Below are 20,060 nucleotides of genomic sequence, written 5' to 3'. Positions count from 1 at the left end.
AATAAATGAATTAATGTATGAACTGACATCTGAACGTTCGGGTATAGCAGCAAACATTCCACGCCCTGACATTGGTATTAAACAGAATTGAGGTCGGAATTCACACAGCTAAAGTGATTGTGTTATTTTACATAAAGTTGGCAGCTTGTATGAAATATTTCATGTGGGCCTATTGGTTAAAGATACTCCTATCTCCAACCCATCTACTTAATGGCTATATCTGCCACAATTAAAATGTTCGAACGTACGTCGAATGAAAAAAATATTCCTGACGCATAAACATCATTGGCTATCGCGTACGCAAACACTGACAGACCCGCTTTCCCATACTTTCCTCATCATGTGTGTGCTTTCGTTATTGAATGACCTTTTATGATTCATGTTTCAGAATATTGCATGATTTTTTGGAGGTGATGAATGAACAATCGAACGCTTTCCTGCGTAAAATCGAGCCCCACGCTGCACATAAAGACACCTTCGACATAGCCTGGCCAATCGCCCTTTGTACTCTGGACACCATTTGCCACACAGCCATGGGAGTATCGGTACACGCGTTGGATGAAAAGGATGACGGATACGTCCACGCTCTTGGCAGGTTAATGATAACGATCTGCAGTGTATAGTTACAAAATAAGGTACTCACTGAGTACTACTCAGTTACTGAGTGAAATCCAATATATTGACGCGTGGAAAGCCATGACGAAATTTCACCTTACCTATAATGAATGTTTTATACGAAATAAACTTATGTTTTAGAACCACCACATTATTGCAGCGACGCATGTGGAGTCCGTGGTTATGGTCGGAAACAATATATTCCCTGATCAACGACGGCAAGGAAGCCCAGCAGCATTTAGACACGCTTCATCAGTTCACTCGAAAAGTGATTACCGAACGCGTGGTTGAAATGCATCATCATGAAGGTCTCTTGAAGAAGAAACGCCAAGCTTTTCTCGACATGCTTGTGAGCATGTACGAAAAGGAAAAGCTGTCCCTGGATGATATTCAGGAGGAGGTAGACACGTTTATGTTTGAAGGTGAGAGCGCTGCTTCGACCTTAATATTATTAATGCTTTTAATCTCGATGACAGTTGTAAAATAGTCGAAAGGTGCCGAGTAGCAAGTCAATTCTACTTTTTTAGTTTTGACTCGAGTCAAGTCAAATTGTTTTCAATTCACCACCGATTCAATAGCGAATCCAAGTCAGGATTCAAAGGTCAGTGTTCGAGCCACAGTGTTAAAACTCCAGTCCGACTCAAAGTCATTATGTTCACTATTCATTTTCGTGTACAATCCTCTTCAGCTCTCTTTTTACAACTCTGTATGGGTGATATTGAATACCTCTTATGCATATTATAGTAAATTTCCTTGCTTAACGCAGTTAATAATAAATTCATTATTTATTTTACTAATCCAGTATTGATAGACGAAAAAGCAATAATACGGTATCGTACTATTCTTCGAAGTTATAGGGGAATGCCTGTCTTGACAGTCTGAGTCTTGACTCATATGACTCGGTCGACTCATGCTCAATGACTCGAGTACAATTCGTGTCAATACACAAATTGCATAAAGTCGAGTCGACTTAATTTTGGTATTTTAGAAAATGACTCCAGTAAAAAAATCGCGACTCGAGTCATTACATCCCTCGTAAGAATTTCTACTGTTTTAACGAAGTCTCGACATCAATGGCATGAATTGGTAAATATTTCATCAATGATCAGCTGATTTCACCAATTTTTCGAATGGTGGCGTGTTGACTATTATTTCATCTGCCTTTCATTCACCCCCATTTGCGTTGACAACGGATGAAATTGATAAGCTCACTAATTTAGGGTTACCATATTTGCGTGAAGCAAATTCCGGACACCCTATAGCGCACACTAGCGGATTTTAAAATGAGGTATGATACATTGTCTGTCAATATGACGTCAGACTAGCAAAGCATTGCCCATCAACTGTATACAGGAATGGAGTGGAACATAAGTCATGAATTGGGCCATCTGTAATGTGAGCTCTGGTGATTGCTGATTGGTAGAGTCTGCAATAGATTTCGTCACGGGCTGATGAAATCGTCTGGCGGGCCGTGTCTGGCCTGTCGGGATTGTGTTTGATAGCCTTCCTATACGGCTAGGTCGGTGCGGCTATCTGGCTGCATATTTAAACCAGGTCCGAAACAACATTTATTCAGCCCCCTTCCACCCAAAAAAGCACTGATCTTGGGCCCACCATAGGGTAATCGATGTAACTTACTGGGCACTCACTATATGCATCTGGTTGCTAAATTTTATGAATGAATTCTGTCAATAATATTGATTGTTCCATATATTAGGCTACTATAAAATGCGCCAGAAGGCTGCACATCTGGTGATTTCCAAACTTTTATGGTCGCGACCTCATTTCCCAATTGAAAATGTTCCGTGGCCCAGCTCAAAACTTGATAAGTTGATTACTACAAAAAAATCAGCTTGCATAACTTACTCACAGCCTATTTTGGAAGCTGATTACGTCCATCATCTTCGCGATCCCCAGATAAAGGCTAACGAGTAACGACCCCAAGATTTGGAACCACTGTCTGTGAATAAAGCATCCAATCGGCCTTACTCAACTTTAGAAATACACCATTACCTTAAAATTGCGATTATAACTAGACTTATTTCAGTAAATGATGGTTATTTATATTGATTTTTGATTGTATTTTTGCGAGGACGGTGCTTGATGCCCATACTAATATTAATATACGTTGTATTAACTCGCGCGCACCGCGAAGAAAAATTTCAAATAGCATAAATCTGTTTGAACATAATATTGTTAATGTCAATTTCGGAAAAACTTTTGAGCCTACTTCATGTCTTCGATATTCCGGACATTTAGGCATATTTTAGAATTTCCTCACGGACGCAGTTTTTTCAGTGAAATTCCGGACATGTCCGGGAAATTCCGGACGTATGGCAACCCTAACCTAACTTAACACCGATATTCAAATCAGACTTGAACAACTAGTTAATTCTAGTTATCTAATTGGATTAGTTAGAGGGAATTACCGGTAATCTGATTCTGATATGTGTGCTCTATTTGTAGTTCTGATCTAATTTCTGAAATGAGTCTATGCTCTACTTTTTGTAATGTGAATCGAGTAGGGCTGTAGTCCTGTAGAAATTGGTCTAATAATGGGTCAACCTCGAAAAAAATCTTATAAAGACGTATTATATACTGTTGGAAAGATAATTTTACCAGCTTTTCAGTGATAGGTTTTGTCACTTTTTTTACCCTGGGGAAAAAAGTTACGACCAAAAACGTGCCAAAGGGTAAAAATTCAAATTAGGGAAAATATTAACGTAAAAATATGAACAAAAGGCTATTAAACTAATGAATTATCAACAGAAAAACAGGATATAGATGCAAAAGGAATACATGAAAATAAAAATAGAATCATGTATCTGTTTCAGGGAGTAAGAGTGAGCAAGACAGGGGGATGGGGGGAGGACGCAAGTAGAGCTTATTTATGAGTGATAGTACCACACACCCTTTAAACTAGGGTTGCATTTAAAACAAAAATCAACAAACTTGTTTAAAACCAGGCCCTAATTTAAAACATGTTGTTTATTGTTTTTTGTTTTTAAGCCATGACATCACGAATATTCAATTGTGACGTCATACTGAATTGAAATTGACCATTGGAAATATAGGGTAAATGTAGTCCCTATGACAAAATATCTGTACTACAACTTTTGAACCGACTATTTTGACGGTTCCACTTCCAACAATCCCATAACGATATACGTCGGCCAAATTTGGTAGTAATTGTCCGCGTGCTCATGCAACATGTTTTTGGAAAGTAGGCTATTTACACAAATATGGCATAATTTTATAACTTGAAAAAATACAATTTTGTGTTTCAAAACACCGTTTTTTCTAAATGCAACCCTACTTTGGACACTATAATTGGTCATGCTTTGAAACCGAATTGTGAAACGCTGATCGCAACTTTTCAGAAAAATTAATGGGCATATTACGTATATCCTCACATCATGCCGTAATTTATTGAGAAACCATGCGAGATCCAAGAAACGTTTGTAGTGGCTTTATCGAAAATTGGTGTTTCTTCGCTGGCGGATAATTTTTCTCTGAGAAATAGTATTTGACCTGTGGGGTTCAGATTGCCATGATAGAATAATTAGACACGAGCCACTTAGGCAGCTATGGATGATTAGATAGGCTTATATTTATTTCGAAGTTCACGGTCAACATAAGGGCAATCCTTTTCGGCCAAGGTTTTCTCGCAGGCGATATATTGGCACACTTTTCAGAGTACCATATTGGCAAATATACTCAGTATGTTTTCGTGCATCGCGGCGTGGTAATGGTCGATGCCGAAATGCCTATTTGTACTGGGCAAAATCGAGAATTTGAGTGATTCGATTCTGAATCACATATGGTTGGAGTCGAGTCGAGTCATCGAGCATCACTCATTATGACGTCATAACATAATGCAATAGGCTAAAGTTCAAATATGTACCTTTTATGTGACCACAAAGAATGTAATGCCTGTTATCCATCACATTAAAGATACTTTATTTTTTCGACCATACCTATTTTATTGCACTTGGTGACAATGTTGTGGGATGATCATGACTTCGTAAATGTGTTATTTCCAGTAACGATCGTAGCTTTGTACTGTGTTTCGTATGCTACGATACAGCCAATTATGGTTTCAAGGCTTCAACAGTGAAAATTAGTATCTAAGCCATAATTCTCGTTGATAAATTAACTTTTAGTGGCGAATAGCGTAAATTTTCAGTACTCGAAAAAATCGTGTTTTACTACTCGAAACGAGTCATTAAAATTAATACTCGATTCAGATTCGAGTACTCGAATCATTGTGCCCTAGAATCGAGCCAAGCTTGCTGTACAGTCATCTGCTATTCTTATGCTTATGAGAATGTACGCTGAGTTTTCTTGAACCCCGTAATTCTAATCTAATTTGAAAAAGGAGACGGTTTCCTAGTTGTCTAATTTTGAATCAAATAGTGAGAATCTCAGACTTCTTCAGACTTTTTCATAATCGCGATTCACATATTTTGCAGGACACGACACGACCTCAGCGGCCTTAGCTTGGGCATTTCTTATGATTGGAAATCATAAAGAAGTAGAGATGAAGCTTCAAGACGAAATTGATGCCCTGTTTGAGAATAAAGCCCAGAGATATCAACTTACAATGGACGACCTAAAAAAGCTGACTTATCTTGAATTGGTGATCAAGGAATCCCTGAGGATATTACCGGCGGTTCCTATTATTGGCAGGAAAACGAGTGAGAATTGCGTGTAAGCATTAAGCATATGTAGTAGACCTATAGCAAATACATCGGCATGCGACAGAAGTTACGCTTGGCAGTGGGCAATTCAGCAAGCTATATGTCAACATCTTCACCCTTCGGTAACATGACGCAATAGGCGTGAGTAGTATATAGTTTGGGCTCGACGTGCCAAAACACGATTTATAAAGAACAAACAAACATTATCAAGATAAAAGATAGTGTAAGAATTAGCACATTCTCAGTTTTGCAGCAATACTCGAGGGGATTTCCCTTCTGACTGTGCGGCAATTAAAAAAGGGGGAATAATTAGAGAGAAAACGAACAAAGAATCTGGATTGACCTTTGTACTCAGACTGGAGTCATTCTACTTGTACTTTTCCACTCCTGATTCTACCGCGCCTGACTTCTGGACACGAGACTTGTATATTTAGTGTTTTTTTTAATGGGGCTTGATAATAGCTACCTACCCTGACCTATCGGTCCATGGTCAATCCAAGGACGAGTCTTGGGAATAATTGCCCGTCAAATCCCATGGATGACTTGTCGTTCCGCGGTTGATTCAATTTCGTGTACGGGTGGGGTCATTGGAATAATTGCCGGTCGTGACGTCAGTATAGTTTCTTCTGATCCATGAGATCCTGGACGGGGCTTGATAATAGTTGCCTACCCTGACACGTCGTCTCACGGTCCAATTTCGTGGCTTGGGAGCCCGTCAAACTGGTTGACTCGTCGTTCCGCGGTTGATTCAATTTCGTGTACGGTGGGTCATAATTACCGGTCGTGACGTCAGTATAGTTTCTTCTGATCCATGAGATCCTGGTGCGTGTTTTAGGTGTCCATACGTTCGGCTATGTAAAGTGACGCTTGAGGTCTGTGTCTTGTGTACTGTTGTACTTGAACCCTTTTTTGCTTTGTTATCGACCCAGACAGTAACGAGAAACGATCTGTTACGATTATAAATAAGTATACCATTTCGAGTCATATCGAGAATGAGAATGAATGTCGTAGTAGAAATGTGTATTAGGCGACCCGACATAGATTAACTTAAATAAATTAACATTATAAATACAATAAGTAATTGAGCAAATAGCTGATTCTCAATTTTGCTCGCATCAACATGTTAACCTCCGGTATTACGTACCTAGTAATCGGTGCAAGCAACAAATGTGGCTGTTCCATACCTATACCTCGTTCTAGCGTATTCATAAGGACAGACAGTCCCGAGCAAAACAATGTATTTATGATGGGTTCTTTTTACTGCTTCACGGGTGGTCAAGCGTAATCATCCCGGTGTCTGCAAATGATATTCAATTTACCACGGGATATTAATTTTGTATGCTGTACATGATATACAACTTGAATCGATCTGTTGGCGAACGAATGCTTTGCCCGTCTGTAACATACACATATCGATCACGAGCTCACCACGCACTTTTCGTTCGAATTCGACTCATTTCGCTGCAGACAATCAGTTGTACTCGCGTATGCCGTTACATATCCTCAACACGTGTTATGCCAACACCTCCAAGTATATTTGTAGCATCATACTACGGATATATTGACTCGGCAGAGTGTTACCGTCAGAGAATTGCTGTGTCACGCCTTCGGGCCTTTGCATTTTCCGCTCGGTAACTGCGAGTACGATGTCAGATTCAATTGTACAGTGACGAATCGGGGTAGCTCGCTTCATCGGGGTGGGCTGACCTTATTTGTCTGAAACGCGCTCGGTGGTGCAATAATGGGGATGAATTGTGGTAGATCATATTAATTTTGTATGCTGTACAGTGTACATGATGCACATTGCACAACTTGAATCGATCTGTTGGTGAACGAATGCTTTGCCCGTCTGTAACATACACATATCGATCACGAGCTCACCACGCAGTTGTCGTTCGAGGGCGACTAATTTCGCTGCAGACAATCACTTGTGTCCGCGTGTCCCGTAAAACATCCTCAACACCTGTTATGTCAACACCTCCACACATATTTACAATATCATACTACGGCTATATTGCTTCGGCAGCCACGCACTGTCGCTCGAAGTCGACAAATTTCGCTGCAGACAATCAGTTGTGTTCGCGTATGTGTCGTAAATATATCCTCAACACATTTTATGCCAACACCTCCAAGCATATTTGCGGCATCATATATCCTCAACACATGTTATGCCAACACCTCCAAGCATATTTGCGGCATCATACTACCGATATATTGATTCGGGGGGAGTGTCCCCGTCAGAGAATTGCTGTGTCACCCCTTTGAGCCTCGCATTTCCCGTTCGAACTCGGTAACTGCGAGTACAATGTAAGATTCGATTGTACAGTGACGAATCTGGGATAGCTCGCTTTATCGGGGATCAGTGGACCGACCTTATTTTGTTGAAACACGCTCGGTTGCGGTGGTGCAATAATGGGGGATGAATTGTGTCAGATCATACGTGATGCGATCTAGCCTGCTTTCGGTGAGGTGTAAAGATGAGCGAGAGATTTCGAAATCTGACTCCACCCCGACTCGGGTTGCCAAATCAAAGTCCAAAAAATCCGGCTAGCACGTAAAGTCCTGTTATTTCCACATGTTGTACGGGCAAAATACAGCATAAATCCGACTCTCAAGGCCATTTGGCTGCATCCAGTCTGGCTTCGCTCAAAACTGATGAAATCTGCGCCGGGTCCGGAGATGTTTCGTCACCTCCTCCGTCCAGACAAGATTGTTCTGCTGTAATATGGGTGTCGTTGTATAATAAGTTACGTACAAGGAGACTTGGTATCGCCCCTTTGGCGGAATTCTGTTTGATTCGTCTGTACAGGTGTTATTAGTGCGATCAGATTTGGCACCTCAAGGAGTATATTGGTAAAAATCACACAACGATGACAATAACTTTACCGGTCAGCAACCCCGACGGGATATAGCCATGTAGATTTCATTCATATTGTTATTAGGAGGTATTCCACCACGTTCACACGATTATCACGTACGATTCCTTTGGCATGGTTGTTTTTGTTAGTATTGTAGCATGGTGATCACTAACAGGGGATGATAATCCATGTCCAAAGAGTCTGGAAATCAGTGTTGGGATGACTCGAGTCATGACTTGACTCGAGTCAGACTCGAGTCACCTTTTTCGTATGACTTGACTTGACTCGAGCCACTTTGCTAAAATGACTTGACTTGACTTGACTCGACGTATCAGAAATGTGGATTGACTCGTGACTCGGAGCGAAATTCACGAGTCAATTTCAAGTCATCAAGTAATCGGTGTCGATAAATATCACTGTATCTTCCATATGTTCGGATTGTTCGCGAAACGCCTCCATTGTTCTCTCACAAATAAATTGACCGCAAACGAAGTGATCGAAGCTTATGGCTTACGTTGTCGTAAACTAGTAGTACAGAAATTTAATAGCAAAATGTCTATTTCTTTTCTCTGTTCTTACCTTAACGAAACCTCTTGCTTTATTTAAATAGAATCCGAATATAGTTTATATAGTCCTCAACCATTGGCGTAGCCTCGAATTGTATCATATCAATTTGTAAAGGGGTATGTATTGCATCTTATCCATTCGTTTCTCTATTCTCTATTTTGGCTGGTAACTATAAACTGAGGCTATGCAATTACTTACGTAGTTTAACAGCCCCTTTTTGCGTGTATATTCAAGTCTATATCCGTTCATCGGTTCAGAATCAATGACCACTCAATATGTATTTCAGACATCCAGCAAAATTCAATGATGTAATCACGCCTCATACTTCGAAAAGGCAACTTGACTTGAATTGTGACTTGACTCGTGACTTGACTTGACTTGACTTGACTTGACTCGAGTCACCTCCAAAAATCGAGTGACTTGACTTGACTCGAGTCACCTTCGAAAATCGATTGACTTGACTTGACTCGAGTCAAAATGTGCAATGACTCGAATTGACTCGTGACTCGAAGGTAGTGACTTGATCCCAACACTGCTGGAAATACGTTAGCAATAGATCCGTCGGCGGCGGGGTATTAGAGAGAATTGCATATTTTTTTCGACGGGAACGGTGATCACACTGACTGGTTCTCATCACTCGTCGTTGGAATGCTTGTAATTTCGATGCGGTGTGGTGTACGTAAATCAGCTGTGATCAATCGACCGTGACACAATCGCTGTCAGTCATCAATCTACGACTTGACAAAACTCGCGTTTCGGGTTGACAGCAACACAGCGCGATATATTTGATGTCCCCATCGACCCTCCTACTTTAATAGGGTTACCATACGGCCTCATTTAGGGGAGCATATGTCCTCCATTTTCCAGATATGTTCTCCCCTTCGACCAAATGTACTCTCTTTCTGTTAATTTGTCCCCCTTGTTAGCTTAACATAGACAAAAAACACCACGAGTAACGCAAAATGTAGGCCTAGATTACGAAAGTCGGGTATTTAGGTAGTCAAATCGAAAAAAAATGACGCTATGATGGTATTGTGCAGGCTATTACGTGGATACGGGGCCGTAGCCGAGTGGTGGTACATCATTCTCACAAGATGTACTTTGGAATGCGTGTGAAATCGACATCGTCCGTTACTCGACTGAAGCAAGTCGCCACTGCAATCCCTCTCTGTGTATACACAACGTACTAGGTACTGCAGATCCAGACGAGACTACGCATTCTGGCGAGGTTATCGAGATAGCTGGAGCGCTTTACAACACATGCTACATTTGCTTCAAATGAAAGCACAAAATATAGCTTTGAAGTACTCAAGTAGAAGTAGTTTAAAAGAAATGTCGGTATCGTGAAATCGCTTTTTATCCTAATGATAAAGAGTAGGTCCCCATAAAACTGTCGAGCCAAAGGTAGTTTCGAAGCAATCCAGTAATTTGTAAATCTTATTTATGGGTTGAACGGTGTGTTCATTGACTAGAGAGAAGGAAACACGGCGGTGCCTGTATAACAAGGCTGTTCTCAAACCCACATTGTCCTCGTCATTATCGGGGAGATATGGCTTTGCAGTGACATTGCGGTCGTTAAAATATATTGGTTAAATACGATTTATTCCTCATATATGGGGATCAACGGGCGAATAATGTATCGATTCAACAATTCGGCCCGCCAAGTACTTCATATTCTTATACCCGGCCCGCCGACTGAAGGAGTTGCCCGCCCCCTTGTATGACACATATGTAAATGATACAATAGCGACAGCTAGCGGTTGTCAATCATCCATAAATTTACAGCTAACCGGTAATACAGCCCTCAAGGATAAACTAGGAATATCTGTGTGAGTCGCCTCGATTGACCCATGCGGCAAGTTTAGACACGAAAGTATTTTGATGTGTGATATAATCCTAGTAATTGTACTGTATTTTTCCACGCACACATACCACAATCGAAAACGGGGTTCGTGCATCTGATCCCCAGCGTTTACCTCGAAAAAAGTATCGGGTATAAGTGACCACGGATCTACGCCAAGTCTCCTCACCACTTTTGAGTAGATATTCGGAAAGACCGGCTCGTGATCACCCCCATACAAGGCACAATAGTTCTGCGTGCAGCGAAACTTTGTAGCGGGCTGTGCATGTGTTGTTAGTGCAATCGTGTTTAACACAGCATGAACGTAGTCATTGGAGGATGAATAAAATCTTACCCCACAACGATACCAACTCTACACCCCTCAACGACTCCAGCGGTATGTATTTATGTGGATTTCATATTTTCATGAAAAAAGCTAATCGACCACAAGATACTGTTACGGGGCCAGGGTGACATCCTTTTTTTTGGTAGAGTTGTTAGTATTGTAACATGAGCTATGGCCTTTTACACTATAGGTCTAAAAGGGTAGGGGAATTCGTTAGTGATACACCCGTCTGACAGTGGGGTATTCGACAAAATCACTCTGTTTTTACTACCTAAACGATGATCACGCCGACGGTCTCACTTGTCGTACGAGTACTAGTAATTTCGGTGTGACGTGCGTAAATCAGCTGTGATCATTCGAGTGTGACGAGATCGAGGTCAGTCCTATCAGCTGTTTGAGAAAACTCGTATATTCAGTAAGGTTGACGGGCAATGCGATATATTTGATGCCCCATTGATACTAATGGGGGTTGCCGTACGTCCTCCTTCTCCAGGAAGATGTCCTCGCCCAAATGTACTCCTTTTTGTGTATTTATCCTCCGTTTCAGCTTAAAATACCCAAACAGACCATGAATAACGCGAGGGCCTACGAGAGACAGGTTTCACCTGAAACGATTGCGGAGTAAGTTAAAAACGACTTGGGTATATAGCACAAGTACCGAGTACTCGAATCAGTAGCGTGACACCATTACTCACCCAAGTCCACAACACACAAACCGAAGAAATAATATACAGATATGGAAATAACCCCCAATATTTTCCGCCGATACGTGTCACTACAACTCGACAGTCGAGTCCATCTAGCCGCGGCTTGCAATTTGAAAGAGTTTGAAAAACCAGGGTGGCTCCAAAACGTGTATTGTTTTATGTGTTTCAGTGTGGGCAGGCGCCAACAAGCTATTTTGTTATTCTCTCCCCGTGGCACGAAAGCAGGCATTGGGGTGTCCTCACAAGGCCACTGCGAGCGTGAGTCAAGTCAATCTCACTGTTTGGACTGCTAATGCCGCATCGTCGCAATAATGATCACTCGCTTGTGTGTAGAAAGCGGAAATTGGCGCCTGGATTATTTGTATACGACCTCATGGCTTTTGATGAGCTTACTAAAGCGGGGAAGCCGCTGTCAAGTGGGGCAATAAATTGATTGGTGTTTGTCATCTTGTTGGCGTTTTGATATTCGCTGGGACGTGCTTTCATGCTTGTAAAATTTTCGTTATCAACTAGGGTGGTCGTAAATAGGCCGGGAACAGCTGATTTAGGCCTTGATGCGTTCAACACAATACGCGTGGAAAACATCCTATTCCGGGGCGTAACCGATCGTTTACCGCACCTTCTACATGATAAACGCAGCTTTTTTCTCATGCGTAACCCGATGACGTGCGAAAACACAGCGATAACGTACCTTTGTCGTTATTATCTCAACGCTACACGACAGCGCATGTAGCCATTGGGATGCGGTACCCGTCCACATAGTATTGAACGCGATCCACAAGGACCCCCGCTGCGTGCCATACGTTTAATTTAATATTTTTATTCGTTACCGACACCTAGTGCGGGTACTGAAGTGGCTACACAATTGGAGTAGCCAATATAAACCGGGAGGGCTAGCGATATATGCTCACCCACTTTCATGCTCGTTTCTAATACTCGACTAGGACGAATCGTGTCTATTGTAATACCGTCTCTTTTATCTCCGTAATACCCACTAAATGATTATAATACCAACATAGAAGCCTCGGACAAACAACACAGAATTATACACACGCGAAAAAAAAAATTTATTGGTACACTCAATACGATCGGCTCACACAAAGTGAGTAGTCTCGTGTCTGTGAAGATTTGCTTGTGAGCCAAAAGCTTTACCGCAAACACCGCATGGATAGTTTATTCTCAGTCCCACGTGAGCCTGGAGGTGAGTTTCTATCCCGCATTGATGAGGAAACAGTCTCCCACACACCTGACACGAGTATTTCCCCAGTCCAAAGTGTGTTTCTAGGTGTTTTTTCATTCCATTCTTACTCGACAGAAGCTTACCACACACCGCACACTCGAATCTTTCTAGTCCAGTGTGTGTGGCCAAATGGACTTCCATTGTGTATTTTCGGGCAAAAAAACGACCACATACTTCACAATCGTATGGTTTCACACCCGAGTGTACACCCAAATGGGCATTTAGGTTCTGCTTAGCAAGAAAACATCGTCCGCATATCAAACATTCATGTTCTTTAACACCAGTGTGCCATAGTAAATGACTTTTGAGGTTGCATTTTCTTGTGAACTCCCGCGCACAAATATGGCATTTATTAGACTCCATCGTACTATAAATATTTCCTGGAGGGTGAATAATAACATGAGTAAGATACAAATTCAAAGCATCCTCAGTTTGAGCGTGGACAAAGCATTTACTTATTCTCGAATCAGATAGATGTTACACTATAGCAGAGGTCTCAAACACGCGGCCCCGCGGGTCGCAGGATATTTGGTCATGAGAATAATAGCTTACTTATCAGAAGCATACACGAATCCAGGATTGGAATTACAATGCTCATGCTCGAGCTAAAAATGTTTTGATATCAGATCAGTCTCTATAGTCAATCTGTTAAATTCAAAATATTCATAGTAGCTGCAAAATTATAACCCGAATGCTTTTATGATGGCATCATACAATAGTCCGCCCATATGGTGTCTATATCTTATAGTTAATATATATCACGTAGAACAACAATTCTATTCAAATAGTTATAAATGCGATGATTATTTTCGTGTCAGGCCTAAAGTGATATAAGAGTAAATCACATTTTGACAATGGGTGTTTACTGTCAGTCTGCTCACTTTCAATAGGGCAATTCACCCCCGTCAAATAGGCCCACTTGTAAAGACACAGAATACCCCTATAAATGCTGCGGACCGCAGCGTCGTCAAAACTGGAAAATTGGCCCGTGAGCACATTTGAGACCTCTGCACTATAGAGAGTCTATACGAATAAGCCTGCATGTCTCCGAATGACTACCTCAGATATAAAAATAGCTCGATCATTTCTCAATGTATAAAACACTTGGTGATTCGTGATCCACCATACCCGGAGAAGGGGGCACTATGTTTTATATATAGATCACGGTCATAGGAAAAAATCACGCTTTCTTCAGATTACGGGGATAAAAAATATGTTTTGTCGAGGTCTATATTAACGGGATACCGGATGCCTGGAACATTTTTTGTAGGTCGATACGATCCTTTATCAAGTTGAGATTCCCAGGTCATAAAACGTGTTGTTCGTCAGGGGCTTCCACATATATCCTAAATCCTTTGTCTTCACTCGCTCGTTTATGACCCCGTATAAGCAGACAAAATACCCCGATCACAGCGACAGCCCGTTAAACTAGGCCACAAGCTGTGAAATGTTGTGTGTGATATGCTCGCCCGCAGTGTAGTGCACAGTGCACACAGTCTTTCGGTACATCCGATAATGCGCGTACACACTTTCCAAACGCATAGCCACGGGGTATGGCGGGGACCCGGGAACTCGGGACATAACTTATTAGTAATTTTACCGGATGACGTATTTTAGCACGGGTCGGTTTTAATGCTTTGCCGTCGTCGTGTTTTGTCTGACGAGTGTAAAATTTCAACTAGATGTACGCTGTACAAAGTGTACGCTGTACATACCACCGACCAAGCAGTAGCGTTCAAAGTGCGTTTAACCCAACGAAATACCGATAATCACGTCACTATTTGAAACTATATACAGAGCGCGGGTCAATTGGGGGAAATAACATCCATTCAAAAAAGTCACTAGTTATGAGTATGTGCTATGGTGCTTGGCAAAATTGATCATCTCCGCGTATATTAATGGGTGCAATCAACTGATTTGCGCTGTCTATTTCACATTTTGCACCCGCTTCACTGCTCCACACAAGGTGTAAACTCGAGTAAACATATTTATTTAGGCGTATAGCACGCAGCGGGGTCGTTATAGATCACGTTCAACACTATATTGATGAGCACCCCAAAAACCAGCATAAATTTTAAAAGCGTGAACGCACGCACCAACGAATATCAACGCTAACAAGAGAACGAACACCAATCAATTTAATGTACAATTTGACAGTGGCTTCTCCGCTTTAGTAAGCCTACCAAAGCCACGAGGTCGTAAAAATAATCGAGGCGTCAATTTCTGCTTTCTAAGCATGAGCGAGTGATCATTATTCCGACGGGTGGTGTGGTTTGTGTAAGTCTGGTAAGTCACAATATCTGTATCAAGTTGTTTGTAGACAAAAAAGACATATAAGTGTTCACTACTGTTCACCGCTCAACTATACACTTATTTGTGTACACTTATTAATTTTTTTTTTCCTATGTAATCGCAATCGATCACCAGTTTATGGTGGAAAAGACGTTCGTTGTATAAGCAGCTAAACACGATTCATTACTAATAATAAGCCCTCCCGGTTTATATTGGCTACTCCAATTGTGTAGCCACTTCAGTACCCGCACTAGGTGTCGGTAACGAATAAAAATATTAAATTAAACGTATGGCACGCAGCGGGGGTCCTTGTGGATCGCGTTCAATACTATGTGGACGGGTACCGCATCCCAATGGCTACATGCGCTGTCGTGTAGCGTTGAGATAATAACGACAAAGGTACGTTATCGCTGTGTTTTCGCACGTCATCGGGTTACGCATGAGAAAAAAGCTGCGTTTATCATGTAGAAGGTGCGGTAAACGATCGGTTACGCCCCGGAATAGGATGTTTTCCACGCGTATTGTGTTGAACGCATCAAGGCCTAAATCAGCTGTTCCCGGCCTATTTACGACCACCCTAGTTGATAACGAAAATTTTACAAGCATGAAAGCACGTCCCAGCGAATATCAAAACGCCAACAAGATGACAAACACCAATCAATTTATTGCCCCACTTGACAGCGGCTTCCCCGCTTTAGTAAGCTCATCAAAAGCCATGAGGTCGTATACAAATAATCCAGGCGCCAATTTCCGCTTTCTACACACAAGCGAGTGATCATTATTGCGACGATGCGGCATTAGCAGTCCAAACAGTGAGATTGACTTGACTCACGCTCGCAGTGGCCTTGTGAGGACACCCCAATGCCTGCTTTCGTGCCACGGAGAGAGAATAACAAAATAGCTTGTTGGCGCCTGCCCACACTGAAACACATAAAACAATGCACGTTTTGGAGCCACCCTGGTTTTTCAAACTCTTTCAAATTGCAAGCCGCGGCTAGATGGACTCGACTGTCGAGTTGTAGTGACACGTATCGGCGGAAAATATTGGGGGTTATTTCCATATCTGTATATTATTTCTTCGGTTTGTGTGTTGTGGACTTGGGTGAGTAATGGTGTCACGCTACTGATTCGAGTACTCGGTACTTGTGCTATATACCCAAGTCGTTTTTAACTTACTCCGCAATCGTTTCAGGTGAAACCTGTCTCTCGTAGGCCCTCGCGTTATTCATGGTCTGTTTAGGTATTTTAAGCTGAAACGGAGGATAAATACACAAAAAGGAGTACATTTGGGCGAGGACATCTTCCTGGAGAAGGAGGACGTACGGCAACCCCCATTAGTATCAATGGGGCATCAAATATATCGCATTGCCCGTCAACCTTACTGAATATACGAGTTTTCTCAAACAGCTGATAGGACTGACCTCGATCTCGTCACACTCGAATGATCACAGCTGATTTACGCACGTCACACCGAAATTACTAGTACTCGTACGACAAGTGAGACCGTCGGCGTGATCATCGTTTAGGTAGTAAAAAGAGAGTGATTTTGTCGAATACCCCACTGTCAGACGGGTGTATCACTAACGAATTCCCCTACCCTTTTAGACCTATAGTGTAAAAGGCCATAGCTCATGTTACAATACTAACAACTCTACCAAAAAAAAGGATGTCACCCTGGCCCCGTAACAGTATCTTGTGGTCGATTAGCTTTTTTCATGAAAATATGAAATCCACATAAATACATACCGCTGGAGTCGTTGAGGGGTGTAGAGTTGGTATCGTTGTGGGGTAAGATTTTATTCATCCTCCAATGACTACGTTCATGCTGTGTTAAACACGATTGCACTAACAACACATGCACAGCCCGCTACAAAGTTTCGCTGCACGCAGAACTATTGTGCCTTGTATGGGGGTGATCACGAGCCGGTCTTTCCGAATATCTACTCAAAAGTGGTGAGGAGACTTGGCGTAGATCCGTGGTCACTTATACCCGATACTTTTTTCGAGGTAAACGCTGGGGATCAGATGCACGAACCCCGTTTTCGATTGTGGTATGTGTGCGTGGAAAAATACAGTACAATTACTAGGATTATATCACACATCAAAATACTTTCGTGTCTAAACTTGCCGCATGGGTCAATCGAGGCGACTCACACAGATATTCCTAGTTTATCCTTGAGGGCTGTATTACCGGATAGCTGTAAATTTATGGATGATTGACAACCGCTAGCTGTCGCTATTGTATCATTTACATATGTGTCATACAAGGGGGCGGGCAACTCCTTCAGTCGGCGGGCCGGGTATAAGAATATGAAGTACTTGGCGGGCCGAATTGTTGAATCGATACATTATTCGCCCGTTGATCCCCATATATGAGGAATAAATCGTATTTAACCAATATATTTTAACGACCGCAATGTCACTGCAAAGCCATATCTCCCCGATAATGACGAGGACAATGTGGGTTTGAGAACAGCCTTGTTATACAGGCACCGCCGTGTTTCCTTCTCTCTAGTCAATGAACACACCGTTCAACCCATAAATAAGATTTACAAATTACTGGATTGCTTCGAAACTACCTTTGGCTCGACAGTTTTATGGGGACCTACTCTTTATCATTAGGATAAAAAGCGATTTCACGATACCGACATTTCTTTTAAACTACTTCTACTTGAGTACTTCAAAGCTATATTTTGTGCTTTCATTTGAAGCAAATGTAGCATGTGTTGTAAAGCGCTCCAGCTATCTCGATAACCTCGCCAGAATGCGTAGTCTCGTCTGGATCTGCAGTACCTAGTACGTTGTGTATACACAGAGAGGGATTGCAGTGGCGACTTGCTTCAGTCGAGTAACGGACGATGTCGATTTCACACGCATTCCAAAGTACATCTTGTGAGAATGATGTACCACCACTCGGCTACGGCCCCGTATCCACGTAATAGCCTGCACAATACCATCATAGCGTCATTTTTTTTCGATTTGACTACCTAAATACCCGACTTTCGTAATCTAGGCCTACATTTTGCGTTACTCGTGGTGTTTTTTGTCTATGTTAAGCTAACAAGGGGGACAAATTGACAGAAAGAGAGTACATTTGGTCGAAGGGGAGAACATATCTGGAAAATGGAGGACATATGCTCCCCTAAATGAGGCCGTATGGTAACCCTATTAAAGTAGGAGGGTCGATGGGGACATCAAATATATCGCGCTGTGTTGCTGTCAACCCGAAACGCGAGTTTTGTCAAGTCGTAGATTGATGACTGACAGCGATTGTGTCACGGTCGATTGATCACAGCTGATTTACGTACACCACACCGCATCGAAATTACAAGCATTCCAACGACGAGTGATGAGAACCAGTCAGTGTGATCACCGTTCCCGTCGAAAAAAATATGCAATTCTCTCTAATACCCCGCCGCCGACTGATCTATTGCTAACGTATTTCCAGACTCTTTGGACATGGATTATCATCCCCTGTTAGTGATCACCATGCTACAATACTAACAAAAACAACCATGCCAAAGGAATCGTACGTGATAATCGTGTGAACGTGGTGGAATACCTCCTAATAACAATATGAATGAAATCTACATGGCTATATCCCGTCGGGGTTGCTGACCGGTAAAGTTATTGTCATCGTTGTGTGATTTTTACCAATATACTCCTTGAGGTGCCAAATCTGATCGCACTAATAACACCTGTACAGACGAATCAAACAGAATTCCGCCAAAGGGGCGATACCAAGTCTCCTTGTACGTAAATTATTATACAACGACACCCATATTACAGCAGAACAATCTTGTCTGGACGGAGGAGGTGACGAAACATCTCCGGACCCGGCGCAGATTTCATCAGTTTTGAGCGAAGCCAGACTGGATGCAGCCAAATGGCCTTGAGAGTCGGATTTATGCTGTATTTTGCCCGTACAACATGTGGAAATAACAGGACTTTACGTGCTAGCCGGATTTTTTGGACTTTGATTTGGCAACCCGAGTCGGGGTGGAGTCAGATTTCGAAATCTCTCGCTCATCTTTACACCTCACCGAAAGCAGGCTAGATCGCATCACGTATGATCTGACACAATTCATCCCCCATTATTGCACCACCGCAACCGAGCGTGTTTCAACAAAATAAGGTCGGTCCACTGATCCCCGATAAAGCGAGCTATCCCAGATTCGTCACTGTACAATCGAATCTTACATTGTACTCGCAGTTACCGAGTTCGAACGGGAAATGCGAGGCTCAAAGGGGTGACACAGCAATTCTCTGACGGAGACACTCCCCCCGAATCAATATATCGGTAGTATGATGCCGCAAATATGCTTGGAGGTGTTGGCATAACATGTGTTGAGGATATATGATGCCGCAAATATGCTTGGAGGTGTTGGCATAAAATGTGTTGAGGATATATTTACGACACATACGCGAACACAACTGATTGTCTGCAGCGAAATTTGTCGACTTCGAGCGACAGTGCGTGGCTGCCGAAGCAATATAGCCGTAGTATGATATTGTAAATATGTGTGGAGGTGTTGACATAACAGGTGTTGAGGATGTTTTACGGGACACGCGGACACAAGTGATTGTCTGCAGCGAAATTAGTCGCCCTCGAACGACAACTGCGTGGTGAGCTCGTGATCGATATGTGTATGTTACAGACGGGCAAAGCATTCGTTCACCAACAGATCGATTCAAGTTGTGCAATGTGCATCATGTACACTGTACAGCATACAAAATTAATATGATCTACCACAATTCATCCCCATTATTGCACCACCGAGCGCGTTTCAGACAAATAAGGTCAGCCCACCCCGATGAAGCGAGCTACCCCGATTCGTCACTGTACAATTGAATCTGACATCGTACTCGCAGTTACCGAGCGGAAAATGCAAAGG

At 42.3% G+C, this 20,060-nt stretch overlaps 1 protein-coding gene across 2 annotated transcripts in view; it reads left to right on the top strand.

Moving 5' to 3' along the window:
• LOC145446317 (cytochrome P450 4V2-like) overlaps window positions 1-20,060 on the top strand; it is a 35,262-nt gene that overhangs the window by 1,547 nt on the left and 13,655 nt on the right. The window contains exons 2-4 of one of the 2 annotated variants that reach the window (XM_080324575.1): window positions 389-595; window positions 757-1,037; window positions 5,088-5,325. In XM_080324575.1, coding sequence (XP_080180701.1) covers window positions 389-595; window positions 757-1,037; window positions 5,088-5,325 — 726 coding nt within the window. The remainder of the gene's footprint in view (window positions 1-388; window positions 596-756; window positions 1,038-5,087; window positions 5,326-20,060) is intronic. The other variant, XM_080324576.1, reaches the window with a different exon arrangement.

This window comes from Botryllus schlosseri, chromosome 9 (genome assembly GCF_051294905.1).
Source record: "Botryllus schlosseri isolate E-star chromosome 9, Bs_hap1, whole genome shotgun sequence".
Lineage (NCBI taxonomy): Eukaryota > Metazoa > Chordata > Ascidiacea > Stolidobranchia > Styelidae > Botryllus > Botryllus schlosseri.
This window is presented reverse-complemented; position numbering and strand designations above follow the sequence as displayed.